The 19,958-nt window shown below is 37.6% G+C and overlaps 1 protein-coding gene across 3 annotated transcripts in view; it reads right to left on the minus strand.

Moving 5' to 3' along the window:
• The window catches only part of CDK6 (cyclin dependent kinase 6), a 229,189-nt gene that overhangs the window by 64,445 nt on the left and 144,786 nt on the right, over positions 1 to 19,958 (minus strand). For all 3 annotated transcript variants that reach the window (XM_046670350.1, XM_046670349.1, XM_046670348.1), the window contains exon 5: positions 868 to 977. In XM_046670350.1, coding sequence (XP_046526306.1) covers positions 868 to 977 — 110 coding nt within the window. The remainder of the gene's footprint in view (positions 1 to 867; positions 978 to 19,958) is intronic.

The raw sequence follows: 19,958 nt of genomic DNA on the forward strand, positions 1-19,958 counted from the left end.
GACCAGGCTGAATTTAGTACCCAGGTATGGATTATTTTCCTGGCAGATCTTTATTATATTGTTCGGCTATTTCTTGTGACCTGAAAATCAAACAAATCAATCACAGACTCTCAGAGTCAGAGGGGCCCTGGAGGTCATCGAGCTCACCCACCTACTCTACGAATGCTGTTGAAAACACCTCCAATGTGTGGTGGTCCAGTCTCTTCTTGACACTCAATGAGAACATACTATTTTCACGAACCCCAATCTCTTCTTCAGATAACTGTCTAATCATTAGATTTTTTCCCTCCTTCTGAGAAAAAATATTTATTTCTGTAATTTCAGTATCTTTGCTCCTAGTTCTGCTCTCCATAGTTCCCAAATATGTCCAATCTCTCCTCCATGTGACAGCAGTTAAAGTAGTCTGAAGTAGTGCTGATGTCTTCCTTGCCTCTTTCTTTTCAGTCTAAATGTTCTGCTTTTTCAACTATTCTCACCATCAACATTTCCATAAACTTAACAGCCCTGGTCTTCCTCCTGTGGACAAAGTCCACCTTGAGGATATTTCCTCACTAAAAAAATACCATAATATGCTTCATGTTCACCATGTCCTATCATTACCAACAAAAACAAAATAAACTTCAGAACAGTGGAGTGTTCCTTTCCAAACAGAGCTTCCAAGAGCTGGAAGCTCCAGTCATCCAAAACCACACTGTGACGGCTGACAAGGCAGTTTCAGGACAGACTTGGAAGTGGCAGCCCGAACTAGGTGGATTTAGATACCACGACTCTACCTGAAACAGAAAGGCTACGCTGCCACTTAAATTACTGAAGACCCACAAAATCTCTTTCCAAGGAAGACAGAGTGAAACAAAAGGTATTTCTTACTTTCTACGAAACATTTCTGCAAATATGCAGCCAACACTCCAGAGATCCACAGGGGTGGCGTAGCTGGACTGAAGCAAGACTTCTGGAGCTCTGTACCACAGCGTGACGACCTGCAACAGCAAACAGATCTGAGTGTTACTGAGGAAGATGGCTGTTTGCTTAAACTCCTCATCCTGGCTGGTTTAATGCAACGACCCAGTTCGGAAAGAACCCCTATAATCATATGGGGACACTGAGATAGAAGGAATAAGTAACTAGGACTCGTCACTGACAGGCCAGGAAATTACATCATCCCCACAACCTGGGTTCCCACCTCAGACTCCGTGTGTCTTACTAGGATGGTAAAATAACTGAGTTTCAGAAAGCAAAGCAAAGACTTAAAAAAATAATTATCTTAAAACTATCACTTTTTTTTTTTTTTTAAGATTTTTTTTTTCTCTCCTTTTTCTCCCCAAAGCCCCCCGGTACACAGTTGTATATTTCGTTGTGGGTCCTTCTAGTTGTGGCATGTGGGACACTGCCTCAGCGTGGTCTGATGAGCAGTGCCATGTCCGCGCCCAGGATTCGAACCAATGAAACACTGGGCCGCCTGCAGCGGAGTGCGCGAACTTAACCACTCGGCCACGGGGCCAGCTCAAAAACTATCACTTTTTTAAAGTGCTTAGAAAAACAATATATGGATAACAGGGATGGCAATGATTCCAGCTCAATTCCCTGGTCAGCATTTTTGGGAAATCAGAAGACAATTCCAGAAGCTGCTGGATGGTGACCCTGAAGTCTACAGAGCACCCAGGACAAGTCAAAACTACTCTTATGGTGAGACTGTGGAGAATCAAAATAAAGCCTTCAATGCTGCTCTCTTCAGAAAACAAATAAAAAATGAAGAACTTAAGAGAGAAAGTGTAGCCCAATTGTTTATACCATGTGTAAAAAAGTCATCCAGAGGAAGAGATTCCAAAATGGGAAGAAGCTCCTTTAACACAGAGCAGTGTCTAGCCATCAACAAACACTATTTCTGCAATGTTGAGAGGCAAGGGAAATGTATCATTAAGGTTTCAGATTTATAAGAGTATATAGGGGTTCAAGTGCTGCTTTTTTCAGGGGTGAGCAGATATTCTATGGATGCCTGAAATGAATATGTATTCTTTATTGTCAGATAAGGAATTTAAGACATAAATCTATTACATACGCATTTTATATTATTCGGATTCCTTTTATTCTTACTTACTGTTTTGTCTGATTGTACTTCTGTTGACATCTACCTAAATTTTCTGAAATTCTGCTTTATGTATTTTGATGCTATAGCACTTGGCATATTAAGACTGCAGCAACAATTCTCCAAAAAATGACTGTCATTTCCTTCTTTCCTTGTATGCACATGCTGCTCCTCCTATCAAGGAATGGAGTTTTTAATTCACCCTCCATTGGATCTGAGTTGGCCTTAGTGACTTGCTTGACCAACAGAATATGGTGGAAGTAACAGCTGGGACTACCAAAGTCTGGTAGCCTGGGCCTTTTTGAATGCTTGCTCTTAAGACACTTGCTCTTGGAACCCAGTTGCCATGCAGTGAGAAGCCCATGAAGATGCTCTGGTCAACAGCCCCAGCTGAGTCCTCAGCTGAAAGCCATGTGAGTGAGCCATCTTAGACATTCAAGCCCACCTGATCCCCCAGATGACTGTGGCCACTGCCACAGAGAGCAGAAGAACTGCCCAGCTGAGTCCAGTCAACTCACAGGATTGTGAGTAATAATAAAATGGTTATTGTTTTAAGTTTTGGGGTCAATTATACAGTAATATCTAACTGCAACAAGAATCTTAACTGGTTCCTCTTCTTCATCTCATTTAACATGCTTTGCTTTGAATTCATACAAGGGGTCAAGTTTTGTTTAAGGGATATCTGGTTGATATCTAATGGGGGGATGGTGGTGATGTAATAGAAATTAAAAAAAAACCCTACAAACCAAAACAATGTCACTTGGTTATCATTTGGCTCCCATATATCTTTCCAGCATCATCTCCCACAGTACTTCCATCTCCCTTATAGCTTAGTCACATATGAGACCACAAAACTGGTTCTCAACCCTGACTGTGCATCAGAATCATCCATGTTTTAGAAAAACATAGGTGTCTGGGCTTTATCTTGCTCTCACTGAAATAGATCTCCATGGGTGGGGCCCCCGGAATTCTTTTTCTTTTTTTTTAAAGTTCTTCAGGTAACCCTAACCCTTGATGAGGTTTGAGCACCACTCAGTTCTACAAACATATCATCCAGCTCCTGCTTCCATGCTTTTGCAGACACTGTTCTAGCCTGGGAAGCTCTTCCTTCTCTTCTCTACATGTGGAAATTCTACTTATCCTACAAAGCCCAGGTTTGACACCATCACCTCCCTGAACCCATCGCTATCTGAAAAATCATACCTTGTAACACAGTTCATACTATGGTTCATTCTAGAGGGCACAGACCCGATTTTATCCATGGTTATGTCAGTAAATGCCCATCATAATACTGCGCATGCAACACTTGGAATTTAATAAATATCAAAATAACGCTTTTAAGGCAATCATTTAATTACCAGTCATTCCCCAAAAAGAAGGTACTTACTATTTTTGCTAAGAAGAGTGTCTGATTCCGGGCTGTAGTTTTTAGTTACGTAATTTACTTCTGCTTTACTAATATTTCTAGCTGGAGGAACACTGCCCTACTTCTCTGATACACTGTAAACAAAGTACAGACGCAAACCGTCCTTAAGTGGTTTATAGACATACAGAGGCATTGTGGGGTCATACATTTATCTTCTCACCTCAGTTCAAAATAAAGTCTAGCATCATATGAGATGAAAAGTTTAATCTGAATACAGCATTATTTTAAGCTGTTCTAAAGAGACTGTGATTTCTGATTGACTACTCATCCTAAAACACTTTAGTAAAACTATCTTCATTTTCAGTACTTTAATCAGTGACTCTCATTATGATCACCAAATAAACGTTTAGTCAACTAAAATAAGAACAATATTGATAAGTTTAGGAAGTTCCCTTCTATTCCTTTTAAAATTTAGCTACTACTCAAAAGGGATAATAAATTTTTATCAAATGTTTTAAAAAAATATTAATAATGACCAGATGATCATTCTCTTTTATTCTATTAATGACAGGTTAATTATATTAATAGCTTTCCTGATTTGTACCATCCTTGCTTTCTTGGGATAAAATATCCCTAATCATGGCTTATTACTCTTTTAACAGACTTTTGGGTTCTATTTGCTAATATATATTTAGGACATTAACTTATATTTATAACTGAGACTGATCTATAGTTTTTTTGTGTTAACTTTTCATGTTTTGATATTAGGAATGTGCAAGCTTTCCATCCTTTTTAATATTCTGGAATATTATAAGCAACACAAGAATAAGCAGTCCCTTGAAGGGCCTCACTTGTAAAACCATCTGGATCTGGATCTGGATCTTTCTTAGCAGTATGTCTTTAACAATCTTGTAAATTTCTTTTGGTAATTAGTCTGTTCAGGTTTCAATCTCTTTTTGAGTCAGTTTTGGTAATGATAATGGATTTCCCCATGAAAATCTTTAATCTAGTTTTAAAAATGTATTGGCTTAAATTTGTACATAGTATTTCTTAAAATTATTTTAATTCTCATCTGTTTCCTTGGTTTTCTAAGAAAGAGAAAATTTTCTCTTTCTTAACGTTGTATATTTTTGTGTTCTCTTTATATCAGTCAGGTTTGTCAGGAGTTTAGCTATATTATTTATTTAAAAAAACTAACATTGAGTTTTATTTCCATTTTGGGAGGATTATTGCTTTATTTTATAATTTGTTACTTCTATTTTATCTTTTAAAATTCTCCTCTCCAAGTTTCTTTGTTTTTATTTATTAATTTTTGAGATGAAACTTGGACAATTTATTTCCAATTTTGATTAATGACAAAACATGTAGTTATATATTTTTAAGTGACCTTTTCTCATTTTTGTTAATCTTTATTTATTCTTTTTGAGGAAGATCAGCCCTGAGCTAACACCTGCTGCCAATCCTCCTCTTTTTGCTGAGGAAGACTGGCCCTGAGCTAACATCTGTGCTCATCTTCTTCTACATTATATGTAGGACACCTGCCACAGCATGGCTTGCCAAGTGATGCCATGTCTGCACCCAGGATCCGAACCTGTGGACCCGGGGCTGCCGAAGCCGAATGTGCGAACTTAACTGCTGCGCCAACAAGCCAGCCCCTAATCTTTAAATAATATGTAATTTACCTGTAATCTCTTCTTTAATCCAAAAGTAAACAAATTTGAAAAGTAAACTATTTAGAAAAGTGTTTTAAACTTCCACATGGTCAGGTTATTTATGGTTATCTTTTGATCATTGAATTTCTGGTTTTATTGTGTCATGGTCAGAGAATATAAGCTGTACAATTTCCACTTGGTAAAATTTATTATTGTTTTCTTTATGACTATGCACATACCTACTTTTTGTTCCATAGAGTATAAGGTGAGTACTTTAAGTGTAAAGTGCTTTACTAACAAGAGTTTGTCTCATACAGATCCTTACTTATATTTTTCTGTACTTTGTCAAATTGCAAAAGAGAATTCAGATTTTGTTTTCCTTTCCCCAAAATCTCCTTCTAAGTGTTTCTTCCTCGTATACACTGGCCTTATATTTTTGGTAAATAAAAATTATGACAACAAAAACATTATTATGATAATAAGAATTTAGATGATGGTAGACATAAAATATAAAATTAATACCCAAATCATAGTAAGTCAGTTACAAAATATAATGAAAAAAGATCCCATTCACAATAATAGTAAGAGAAACTGTATAACAGTGAGGAATAAAAAAAAGCACTATCTATACAAATAAAATGATACACAAAAAACCACCTAAATAAATAGTGAGACAGACCATGACTAAGATGGGAAAAAGGCATATTATAAACATAATAGAAACCCCTTTAGTAACACAAAAATTTAAGACAATCCAGTGATTTTGGGGAGGAATTTAACTTTGACATTAAGGTGCCTCTGGTAGAATAACACTTAGGAAGAACCAAAAATAGTTTGGGAAATAATGAGGGAGATTTTCTCTCTGTTACCGAAATATACTCTGAGATATAGCAAATAAAATGGTGTCTGCTAACGGATTTTTAAAAAATTAAGTCCAAAAAAAGACTGATACATTTATGGGGCTTAACGTTCTTATAGGGGGCTGAATTTCATCTTAATGAGAGAAAAAATTTACTTCAATATGTAGAAGCAAAACAACTGACCAAACATAAGTTTAATCCCTACTTTACACCATGTATAAGAAGAAACTGTATACAGATGGAAGATCTAAGTGAAAGAAGCAGAGCCAGAAAAATGTATCAGAAGAAAACCAGCAGAGGACCTTGGGATGTGCAGGCCTTTTTCAACATGATGGGAAACCCAGAAGCCTGAGATGAAAACATTCACAGATCCAGCTATTTAAAATTAAATCTTCTTCAGCAAACACTATAAATAAAGGCAAAGGACAGATGACAACCTGGGAGAAAACATCTAAAACAAATTACATAAACAGAACCATACAACATAAAAATTGATAAAGCACATGAAAAGATAACTGACAAGAAGAAAAAACTATCAAAGATACTCAATCTCATTAAAGGAAAGAGAAAGAGAGAAAGAAGGGACGGAAGCAAGAAAGCCATCAATATAAAGAGGTATCATTTTTGCACGACTGGCAGAAATGAACTGAATGACACTATTCAGGGTTGGCCATGGTATGAAAAACTGTTTTAAACTGCAAACTGGCACAATCTTTTCATAACAATCTGACAGTTTCTCTAAAATTAATAGTGCCCATGTTCCTGCACCAGAGTTCCACTTGTGGGAATGTATCCTATATAACTCAGACTGGCATACAAAGAGGCATTCACAAGGATGTGTACTTCACAATCATTTCCAATAGGGGAATACTATTCAGGCATCACAAAAGACGAGCTACTTCTCATCTTGCTCATTCCTGCTCACACAGAAAGATGTCCATGACATATTACTAAGTGAATAATAAGTTCTGGAACACTGTGAAATACATTCCAATTTTTATTACTAGATTATGTGTGGGTGTAAATATAACAATTATTTATGCATACAAAAATATCTGCCAGGATTCTATACATAGACATTAAGCTTTAAACAGACAGTTGGCACAAAAACATGGCAGTGTAGGAAGTGGAAAGTGAAAAGGAAAAGCGGGGCCAGATGATAATTTCAGAGATGCAAGATCAATCAGCTGCTGTCAGTAAGCACATTTTATAGCTGAGAAAACTGGATTACAGAGAAGTCGAGTAATTTGGCCAGAGTCACGAAGCTGAGACTCACGGAAAAGCTGGGATTCTCACCAGGGCTGTCTGAGTTGAACCCTGTGGTCTTTCCTCAACAACCAACACAGCACCTTTAAGTTAGTATTCCAAACAGCCACAATCAATAGGCAAACATACAGGTCGTAATTAAATAACCAAGAGGAAAAGATTTTAAATTTACTTTGAAATATTTTAATGTGAACTTTTAAAAGAGTTTTACAAATCTCAAAAATTCAGCTATCCTTTGGGGTTAAAAGATTTTCTTAAAAAAGTGTTTAATAAAAAAGTAAAAAAAAAAATTCTGTTCTGAACCACAACAGTGCTCTGCATGGTATGACATCTATTTGCCAAATTTCCATCTAATAACTTTAACGAAAGCTAAGATTAAAAAATCAGTTTGGTATCCCTAAGATTTTTGCTTGGTCTATGTATAAACCATTGTAACAAAGTGAGAGGAATTATATTCATTAATTAGGTTTATGTTTATAGTCTATTTGAACTATCAGCATTTGTCTAAAGAGACATCTTTTGGTTTAGTCTTTGTGGAATTCAACATGCTTGAATTGCAAAAGAAAGTATGAATTGTACAAGACTTACATTTCTAGTTAATTCTCTAAGAAAAAAACCCTAACAACGCCCAGGGCTACATTTAAAAATAATGAATTACTACTTTTTGCAACAGATATAAATCTAATAGCTGTTCCCTCATTAGTTAATATTATCTCATATTTCAAGAGACCTTCCCCAGTTTTAACCTGCTAATTTGTGTGGCTGTGCCACATTCTCCAACCCAGAGTTCTTCAATCCTCACTTTAAGTCACTGTAATTTAAAATATCTCAATAACAATTTCTATAATTTCATGGGATTTAAAATATATAAGTTCCAAGTTTTTGAGGACAAATTGTAACAAATTTTCCTGCAGTAAAATATAAACTCTGTTAGCTTAGGGATTATCATACTTCTGCCCCTCTAAAAACTTCTGAGGGAAGACTGCCTAACTTAAGACCAGTTTAAGTCACATGCAAGCAGGTTCATTAATTTTTATTTGAAAGCCTTATGAAGAAAGGACAAAACTGAAAAATGTTTCAAGGTTTTAGTGCATGAAGGAAATTCTCAACAATGTAATCAATTAACTTCTACTCAAAAGTTCTCTATGTTTAATAATTCTAAATATCCTTAAAAACAAAATATAACGGTAAATTTAAAAACACATTGAAGGAAACAATAAATATAATGTATAAAGATCAACATTTAGAGATCTATGACAAGGGTGGCTTCTAATGATAACAACACAGTTGTCTACTAAGCAAAGATAACAATAGGAGCTATGGACAGAGTTTGGTGGTTGGAGCCAGCTGGAACCAAAGCAAATATGATGTTTCTTACAATCATTACGTGTATGAATAGCCTCTAGAGGTGCTGAATGGATTTGGCAGCAGGAGGGGGAGCGGAAGACAGGGGGAGTTCAAGGATATTTACACAAGTGGATGCATCTGTTTAAACTGCTTTGATCTCTATTCACAATTTTTTGAACCACTTCAATAACAGTATAAGATAAAGTAGAGCCAAGGCCAACTCTGACTCAAAATACATGTCAGAGTAAACCACTCTTACTTAATATTCAATTTAAGTCTCTTATTCATGTACCCTTTCACCAAGTTCCTGAAAAAACTTTGTAGATGTTATCTGAATTCTCCTCATTATATGGCCACATGCTTAAAGAGCAGAAAAGCATGTTATGAACACTTGCTGGATATCTTCCTTTTGCCTCTCCGGATGGTCTCTGCACTGGTGGGGGCAGATCTACCATATGCTTCCAGCTTCTTACTGGGTTTGGCCAATAGGAAGCCTAGGCAGGAGTGAGAGAGAGAGGGAAGAAGAGGCAGAGTCTTTAACTCCTTGATTTCCTCCCAGCAAGGCTGTCTAGAGCTAGCTGTGCTGCCATCACAAATTCAACGTCCACCCTGGGCAGCCCACCCTGCCTGATTCCAGTAACTGCTCCCCCTCTTCCCTTCAAGCCTGGGAATGATAATAGCCTGGTTGCAACTAAGACTCAAGTTACGGCACCATCCACTGTGCTTCCCCTAAACCCACTTCTTTGTAAGTCTTGTCTCTGTAAACAAACCCTCTTTGAATTATCTTATTTTGAGTGTGCCATCCATTTCCTGTTGGGACCCTGACTAATACATTCACTTTGCAGATGAACAAACTAGCGTGGGTGGCTACTTCTTCTCTAAGCCTCAGTTTTCTTGCCTTTCAACAAGGACATTTAGACTTGATGATCTGTAAGGTGACCTCTGCTAGCATTCTAAGAGTCCCTAAATGATGTGTCAGTGGTAATAAAGCTTTAAAAAAATGTATATGCTGTATAGATCCAAGAACACTATCTCGGAACATCCTTGCCTGTCCTTTGCTTTAGTAATTACTTATGGAATGTACCAGTGTGGTGATATTCTCCATCTGGGGCCCGCTTCAACGACATGTCTCAAAAAAATGCAAACTTAGATAATGATTTCTGAGGAATATGGGTGTAATCTTTGGAATAGCTCAAAATCTTCATATTGTCAAAGTATCCTAGTGGCTAAGCTGTGCTCTAAGCTGTTTATTTGCTTTATGCCAATATAAAACTCTCTAGAAAGTACTTTTTTTCCTCCAGAAGACTATTATAGTTTTGTAAAATGGAAATCAAAATTAGGGGTAATTTCACTGATTCATAAAAGGTCTCAAAATTCTGTTGTTTAAAATTACATTTAAATTAAGAATATTATAAATAATCAGAAGTTTAGTTCTGCCAAGCATAGTCTTGTCATTATAAGGCTAGTTGAATGGAAACTATTAAGAGCTAAATACCAATAGAAGTTAACACAAAATACTTTGTAGCAAATAATAACAGAGTCATGTCAAATGGACTCATTTATAATCTAAGGGCCAAAACAAGATATTTTGATACGTCACAAAAAACAACCAAGGTTTACACAAAGATGAGATTCTCACTGAGCGCTGTGCCAATACCAATCCTGGCCTCTGCTCTGATGCATCCATTACCAGCAGAAAGCTGTCTGTCTTTCCTAGAACCTGTAGCTGTCCTGGCTCACCTGGGGGCACTGGCTCCAATTTAGATGTGCTGATTTGCAACTACCTGGCCATTGCTTCTGTGTCTCTCTGTGGGATATTCTTTCCTGGAGTCTCTGCAGATCTGAATCCTCACATATCACTTCCTCATGAAGCCTTTCCTGATCTCCCAGCTGGAAGTGATTGCTTTCCCTTGAGCTTCTAGTGCACTTCTAAAGCACTTTATCCTTTCTCTTTTCCATCATAGTTATTCAATTCACTGGCCACAGTGTATATATAGTGTCCTGCATGGAAGGTGCTCAGTAATTATCTCATGATTGGATACATGAATGAACCAGGGGTAGTGCTGATGGTGGATAGAGGCAACCCTTTAGACATATGGGGACAATAATATTTAATAATAATTGAGTACTTTTGAGTAGTTATGTATCTTTAAAAAAGGAACTGGATCTGGGGGAGGCGAAGCTGAACCCAATTCAATTCAGAGGATATGTAAGAACACTTGAAGGGCAATGGCACAGGGAAAATGAGCTGAGGTGGGTGTTCCCTCCGAGTAGAGACGAAGGGAATCTTTGGGGAAGTGTCACTCAGTAGACAGAGATCCGTGTGCTGTGTCTAAGAGGGGGAGAGGATAACGATCCACTGAAGGATGAATGGAGATGGAATTCAGGGATCCAGGCTTCTGACCTTTCATGATACCAGTGGCACTTCCTATCTCTTTCTGAACCTTATACTTCTCTCTCATTTTGTTAATGTCTAAGCAAATCTACCTAAAAAGGGTTTTAGTCCAGACATCAAAGCCTTTAAAGGTCCAAGTGAGCTTCAGCTCAATTCGTTATGTGAATGCCCACTCTATAAGAGGTGCCCTGTTAGTCCTGGATGGGGTGGTTGCACATTAGCAAGGCAGCAACTCAAATGAGTTGGCTGAAGGACAAGTCGGGGAGGGGAGCGGCATCTGTGTAGCAATCTAAGTGCAGAATGTTGGGGTTCTGTCCTGGTGTCCCACCTACCTTTCCAGTAACTCCTTGGAGGTCTCTTCCACTAGTCCCTTAAATAATTGTTTTCTCTAAGGCAAGATCCTCAGGCAGTTACTTTTCCTACGTGATGCACAATCCCTGGGGAGCATCATATGTGGATGCCCCCCGGGTCCATATTGTACCCAGAACTCTGCAGATTATCTGACCACCACATATCCAACTGTCTCCTGGACATCACCACTTAGTACTTCCATAGGTACACCAATTTCAAAATGCACGCATTGTATTTCCTCTGAAACTTGCTTTCTTCTCTTAGATGCCCTCTCTCTGCAAGCAAATGCACACCACCTACCTAGGCTTCCCACTCATCTGCATTATCAGTGAAGTCAATAGAGCCTGACAATTCCATCGTGAATCTGTCCTCTCCTGACAGTCACAACAGCTTCCTCTGGGGTCTCTTCCTATCAGTCTGCCTCCTTCCACTCTGTCCTCTCTACCGCATCTGGAACTGTGCTCACCACACTCCTGCTTAAAATCCTTCATCCATTCTTCAGAGCTTATAGAGTCAAGTTCAAGTTCAGTTTACCCATAATGCCCTCATGATCTGGGACCCACCCTCTCTCTGGTTTTATCGCCTGTTCTTCCTTCACACAAAAGCTTTTCTCAACCTGCTCAGAGGCTTTATGGCTGTTCAAACATGCATGCTGTGTCATGCCTCGTGGCCTTCCCATACCTTTCTCTGGAATGTCCTCTCACAAAACCATTCTTAATTCTTGTGAACCTTGTCCTGTCTAGTCCTCCCCAATGACACGTAATCACAGCACTTATTACACTGTATTCCATTCATTGTGTACTTACTGCTTGCTAGGCCCAAAGCCAGCCCTTTGAAGGCATCGACCATTTCTAAGTGGACTTTTCATCCCTACCACCTCACAGAGTGCTGTGTATAGCAGTTATAAAATAAATGTATGTTCCAACAAATATATGGGTAGCCAGAAGGTAGAAGAATGGAGGGCTGCAGGCTTGGGAGGAATAACCTAGTGCAGGATACAGGGATTTCTATTATAGTATAAATTTACAGAACATGGTCATGTCCCAATACCCACACCAGACATTCTGAGAGTCCACCAGCACTATCTTTAGTCAACAGATGACTTTTTAATAAAGTGTGAGGACCATTTTACTTTTGTAAAATGAAGTTTTAAAATGCCTGAAGGGCCCATGTTTTCCTTCAGGCTGGATGGTTTAAATTTCATCTTGAACTTGTGAAACTTAAAATAGTTACCACTTGCTAAATGTCTATTATGTTTCAAGTAACAAACTCATTCTCTTTTTAGAAGTACAGTATAGTGTAGTTCTGATTTTGACACTAAACAATCACACACTTGATCTCTCTCTGCCTTCACCATAGAAACCAAGCAAATATTTGTAGACATTCCTTCAACCTTCACAGATAAGTAGAAATGAAAATTATTCAGAACACAGGATACGGCAGGCTACAGAGCTCATCGTTTCCTTTTAACAGTTGTTTTAACTCTTAAGAGAATCTATATGCTTTGGGAAGCCACATAATCACTCAGATTTGTAAGAGAATTTAAAAATTGACTTTTTCTTATGAAAACACACCAAGGTCTCTCAAGTCCATGTCTTCTTTCTCCTTGGTCACTATGTTCAGTTTTACACAGGCTGCACGTAAACCTACTAGATGAACACTTGCAAGTTATATGGTTAGTACAAGTGATGAGGGAAATGGAAGCATAGTTTTAAAATCTATGTTCAGGCTCAAACATTCTTCAACATCTTAAAATTCTATGGGCATCGCCTTCCTTAAACGGGAAGGATCTGGAGATCCTCAGCTGGAAGGAGCCACCAAGGTATAGTTCATTCTCTAGTACTCACTCCCCCCAGAGCTCCTGCTACTCACCTCCATCTGTAAAGGTTACAGAGATGCATGCCGGAAAAGAAACCAGCCAGGCAATTTCCAACTAATCTAGGCTACCAGAAATGAATTTAAAGTCTACAGAGGATTCTGGAGCTCCCACTATATTTTGTCCTTTCAGCTATTAGGGGCAAGAACAAAAGAAAATATGCTTCCGAAGATTAGGATGTTTCATGCTGTTGATTTAGCAAGATTAAAACTGCAAACAAAAAAGGAGAAGGATATGACCGAGAGAAGGACGTAGATTGCAGCATTAGGAATTTGGGTTAGACAAGAAGGAAGTATTTTCTGACAAGAAGAACTGCTAAATGTCAGATGGATTATTGTGGAATTTTGTGATCTTTTCTCTAAAAACTTTTCATTTTTATGCTATCTGGGGGCAAAGAAGTAGGCTAGGGAAGGAGGGAAAGAAAACATTCGTAGGGCACAGAAGATGTAAAGCACTGTGCTGGACTGACTGAATCTCTTCCCTCACATAATCTTCAGTTTAGTGGTATGAGGTGAGTATCAATGACTCTGTTTTTAAGGATAAGGAAGCTGAGACCAAAGTGAAGTACCCTGTCCAGGTACTGGACAGTAAATGCCAGGATCTGAAGCAGGGCATATCTGACTCAGGTTCATGCTCCTCACTGTGGAGACTGAATGATCTCAGGTCTTGTTGTTTTTTTTTTTTTTTGTCTTAAGCCTAATTACAATTTAAAATATCTGTATTTGCAAAACAAACATTTCCATAGTAAGTAGGTTTACCAGAAAAGCTGACAAGAACAAAAGAAACTGTTTTTCTAGGATAATGGTATCTCAAAGGATTTCACCAGGATGGCCACCAGTTGAGGGACCAGGGTCAGGGATGTGCAAACGGCTGGGTCCTAGGGGGAAACTCTCCCTCCCACAATGCTCTGCTCGGGGACCAGAAATCTGGATCTGTGTGCATAGGCATCTTTCTGCTGACAAATGATTCACAACTGTCCTCCCAGAACATTCCTTTCCCTGGAGACCACAGCATCGTCCTTCCTCCCAAACTTCTTCTCCTTTTGTATTCCCTCTCTCTGCAAGTGAAATCACATCTAACCAGTTCCGCAGGTCAGACTCTTCCTCAAACTCACCCCTCATCCATTTATGCAGACATGGTGTAAAGACAGGGCCTTCTTAATCTTTTCAAAAAACCAAAATGCACAGAGGACTAGAGTTGTGCAAACAGAAGAATGGAAAATACAGTTTGAGAACCTGAATACTATCACCCACAATTTTGTAACATCGTTCTCAAGTCAAAAAAATTCACATCACTGGGCAAAAGAAGTTTTCAGGTTTGAAGACTCAGTGCAATTGTATGGACATGATGACATCACTTTGGATTTTACTATCTGATTTCAAAGTTACTAAAAAAAGAAGTCTGCTATGTAACCATGTGTCCCAGCCCTTTATCTTCCCTTTCATTCTTTTTTCTTCCCTTTCTTTCTTCTTTTACTTAATTTCCCTCTTCTTTTTTTATAAAACACTTTTCTATATTTACAAGATTTTTAATATCTTTATATACTCTATGAGCAGAGGGGAAGGAAAGGATCACTGAAAAGAATACAGTTTTGTTAACTGAACAGATAATTATAAAATATATAAATTCATTTGCTCTTGCTGAGCTGCAATGCTTCTGTTCAAATTGTCTCAGTTTCTGGGAAGAACCACACTACTACCAAGGACTTTAGAGAGTATTTCTAGGTACATCCGCTACTAGGAGAGATACATGTGTGAACATAAAAACCACGGAAGGCTTCTCACCCAGGCTCAGGGGCTCAAGCTGCACATGTGTTCGGGGCAGTGTGGTCGCTGCATGCAAACACTACTTGAAAGGAAAAGTAACCCTCCAGTTTGGGTAAAACTCGGCTTTTACCTCAGAACTAATTCAAAGAAATACTGCTTTTCCATTTATAAGCATTTCAAAGAATGTTACTGCTTTCTAGAAATCGGTGGCAGGTAGCTTCTTTTATCCTTGAAACGGCTAGGGCTTTGATAAATGGTCTTAGAAGTGATTACAATGATATCTAAGAAAACAGGCAGACTATATAAAATATTTTAATTATTCTTTAGTAACTGAAAAGCAGTCTTACATCATCCTTGTAGATGTTTAATATATAGAGGATCCTGATGTATGGCAAAAATGGAGGCAGGGCCTAGTGATGCCTTCTGTGAAAGTCTTGCAGAACATTCTAAGAGAGGGAGAGGCTCCCTGCTCTACACTCCCACAGCACACCTCTCTTATAGCCCCTGCTGACATGTGGTGTGACCATAAGAATTTGCTTCGATCTCTATCACCCCCACAAGACTGAATGGCAGGGTCTGAGTCTTAATTATCTTTGGATCTCCAAAGCCTAGCACAGTGTCTGGCACACGTCAGGCATTCAATAACTATTTGTTAGATTACAACCAAGAAGTAATTGCAAATTTGCTTCCGGAGTACAAAACAAAACAAAACTGGGGAGGAAAAAAAAAATCCATTTGTCTTTGGATTATAGTCATGTGCTGCCGCATAATGACATATGGGTCAACCACAGACCATATATACCATGGTGGTCCCATAAAATTAGTACCACATAGCTTAGGTGTGTAGTAGGCTATACCATCTGGGTTTGTGTAAGTGTACTCTACGATGTTCACACGATGCCGAAATCACCTAATGACACATTTCTTAGAACATATCTCCATCAAGTGATGCATGACTGTATTTTGAAAGTACAAAAGGTGTTCCAGATTCATAAACATGGCAACAGAATCAAATTCATACATAACACCTTAGAGGAAATTTCTTGTAAAGAGAAAATAAGTTTTAGCTACCTGTTGACATCTATCTGTATATATATATTTGCTTAAGGCATTCATTTATTTATTTGTATTAAGGTGTACACAAACGTTAAAGTATACAATGCACTTTTACATATGTACGCAACTATGTAACTACCACTCAGACCAAGATGGAGAACATTTATATGACCATAAAAGGCCTTATGCCTTTACTAGTCAAGACCATTCCTGTATCACTATTTGGACTTATATCACCATGGATTAATCTTGCTGGTTCTTAAACTTCATATAAAAGAAATCACGCAGATTTTGTGTCTGGCTTCTTTTGCTCAACATAATATGTAAATTGTCTATGTTGTTGTGCATATCCATAGTTTGTTCCCTTTCACTGCTGTGTAGTATTTCATTGTGTCAACATGCCAGAATTTATTTAGCCTTTTTTTTCTGTTGATGTGTGTTTCTCGTTCTTGGTTGTGGTGAATGTATATTCTGATATGGACATTTTTGTGCCCATCTCTTGTTGGACACAGACACTCATTTCTCTTGGATCTCTCTATTTTTATATATAGATATTTATATAGATACACAAATATATAGATAGATAAAGATAGATACAGATATTCATACATAGAGAGAAGGTATATGTTCAGTAGATACTACAAAATAGCTTTTCCAGGTAGCTGAACCATTTTACACTCCCACTAGGAATGTATGAGAGTTCCATTTTCTCCATATCTTTGCCATCACTTGATATTCCCAACCACTCAAGTTAGTGTGTAGTGGTACCTCCTATACTTTTGACTAACCAATTTATAAGACTATAAGGTTCTAAAAAAATGATAATACAGTCTAGAATTGTTAAAGCACTAACTAGACTCTCTTTGTAATGATGGAATAAATAATGATATCTATCATTTGTGTACAGATGTGTGACAATAGTTTAAGACAATTTTTAAAATGTTAGGCTTCTCTTCTCACTTTTGCCTCTGCTACATCTAACTTTTAGGAAATTCGCAACTCCTTAAGTATCTGTCCTTCTCTGGAGGTGTATAAACTATTTACCTAGAGTTTTTAGGCAATTTGAGCACTGAATAAGGAAGCTAAACTGAGAAGTATTTTGGAATATTTGTGCCAAGAATCTCAGTTAAAATATTAATAATGTACAAGTTTTAGAAGTTGGTGGTTTTTACTTGATTTCCTCTATGGACAGAATTCTGAAACATCATTATAAACTAAAGTACAGAACCGTATCTGTCAGTATCCAGTGCTGTAGCTTAGTTAAGAGGCGAACCCTAAGCTACTGGCCCCTGCTACCACATTTCCTTCTGAAGGGGTCATGTAGTCACGTTTCCATCTGTGGTGAGTCTATGTTCACACTCACCAGGCATGACATTTAAATATGGGAAACCACGACAACTATTTCGGGGGTGGAGGTGGGCTGCAGGACAATAATCAGTGTATGTGTGACACCATTTTCCCTTTTGAGAAACTGAACGAATGTAGAAACTATTTTCTTCATTTAGTGGATAAACATTTGCAGAGTGCTACTTGGTGGCTGGCACTCAGAGCTAGTGAATGAACATGTTTCCTGGCCTTATGGGACTTCCAGTCTGACTGACTGCAGAAGTGTAGCAGGAAAGATGGGAAGTAATACTGGGACTCCAGCCCTGACAGTCACACTTACTGAGGTAAACATAGAGAAATCTGTGAGATTCTACATTCGACTTCAAAAAGAAACAGATTCAAATCATTCCATCAATATTTTCTATTAACAAAGGCATTTCCAGTAAGAGATGAATATTGGTAGTATCTTGGAGATGTGATAGGAACTCATGTGGCTGGCTATATTGTTAAGTCTTGATTGCCTATATGCCTGTTTCCCAAAGGGAGTTTAGAGGACAATAATGCCCAGAGATGTTCCATGAAAAATAGTTCTAAATCAAACAAATTTAGGAATATGCTGAATCCACTCTCTTGAAAGTTATTTTTACTCTGACATATTAAAGGCTCTGAGAAATTCTACAATTAAGAAAGAAACCTATTTAACTAAACATTTACCAAGTATTGTCCATGGAGTGATTTTTTTCCCCCTCACATAACACCTATTACCATCCTATAGAATTAAGGTTCCTTGGAAAATGCTTTGAAAAGCAATAGTCTATGACAATGAATAGGGTTAGGAGCACAAATAATCCCAAATAAATTTTGGGATGTATGCATGCATGCAACTTAACATTCTTAACTAACATCATCCTGAAAATAAGAGCTGGTATATCTTGCTTTTTAAGCAAGCAACATATATGGAAATCCGGTTTTTCATTGAAAATGAAAGTACAAAATGGAAATAAAAGTTGCAAAAGTACAATTCAGGCTTTGGTATAACAATTACAACATCAATTATCACTATATAATATTACAGATGTAGATGGTGAGGAAGTCTTGGTATGTCTCTATTAACTATACTACTTCTGTTAGTACAGATATGCTCACATTTAGGAAGTGGCTATTCTGAATAAATAGTTTGTTTACTTTCAATCACCTCCCTATGGCAAAAGTAGAATGCAGAAATAATTCTAGTTACTTAAACTTTCTGGCTGTTTGTACACCACTTGGGAAAAAGTTTATTGTAGTGTAATGTTGAAGTTCACCAACATTTAATGGGCAACTTACCATGATAGGGATTGAGGCTATAAAGACAAAGAACAGACAATGCCTGTTCTGGAGGAGTTCATAGTTTAGTGAGGCAAATTTAAAAAGAAATAACTGTAACACAGTGTGGCTGGAACTATAATAAGGTATGGAGAAAGTACTATGGAAATGCAGGTGACTTCATTAAAAGGAATGGGTGATTTATTGCTCCTACAATAAAGTACACACCATCTGTCTGTATACAACAAAATTATAAGTGCAATCAAGAAATTAATAAATATTTATTGAGCATCTATTATATGCTATAAATCTGTATGCCAGACTTTCTTAAATGTCCAATTACCACTAGTCTATAGAGTTTCATATTGTTCTCAAAAGGAATGTAAAATATCTCTCAGATTCTTGGGTGATTTTATATCCAGACTTAGAAGGAGTCAAACTAAAGTTTAATTTTACAATTTGGAAAAAGTCTAAGGCAAAGAACATCATATGCAAGCAATCTCTGGGATTTGTAATCAGAAATACACTTGCTACAGGCTTTCATTTCATAGTTAGAGCCAGCAGAGGGAGTAGACTTCTTCAAAGGAAAGCTTCAAATATATATGGAGAAATGTAAGACTTCAGATGTAAAGAAAGCTTTTGGCATAAAAGAAAATCTGGGAGCAGAGATACATATTTCAAATATAAGAAAGTAATTTAACTATATTTTTTATATAACCCACTATATTGCAAGAAAGTAATAAGCAATCTGAAAGATGTCATCTTCCTGCACCAATGAGACTCACAGGACTGAAAGTATGAACTCTCCCATCTGAAAACCTTGGCAATCAGAAGCTTCTGTACAATACATCTTGCAGCAAAATCTAACTAGGTGGTATTAATCGGAAGGACCTTCAATAGTGCCTTTGCTAATTAGCAAGAGCTACCGTCTGCTGAGTCTCACTCCAAAGACAAGCCTACGTACAACAATCACAGTAGAATCCTGCCTCAACTGTCAAGACTAAGAAGCTGCTACCTACAAAGAGAATCGACGCTTCTAACTTGGGATTCCCAAATCCTTTGTGACTGTTATAATAAATTCATTTTTTAAGAGAGCTACACAGGACTAAGACTTTCTATGATTTTCTTCATGGGGAGTATTGTGAGAAAAACGTTTTATTAATGAAAACAGGCATTTTTACCCACTTTCATCACTGGTACATTCATAATATTTTATCACCATTGCTCTTTACAGGGTACCTCTTGCACCTTTTCAGTTGGTATTTTTCCCACATCTGATTCACCCACCAAAATATAAACTTTTCAAGTA

Source organism: Equus quagga, chromosome 8, assembly GCF_021613505.1.
Source record: "Equus quagga isolate Etosha38 chromosome 8, UCLA_HA_Equagga_1.0, whole genome shotgun sequence".
NCBI classification, from domain to species: Eukaryota; Metazoa; Chordata; class Mammalia; order Perissodactyla; family Equidae; genus Equus; species Equus quagga.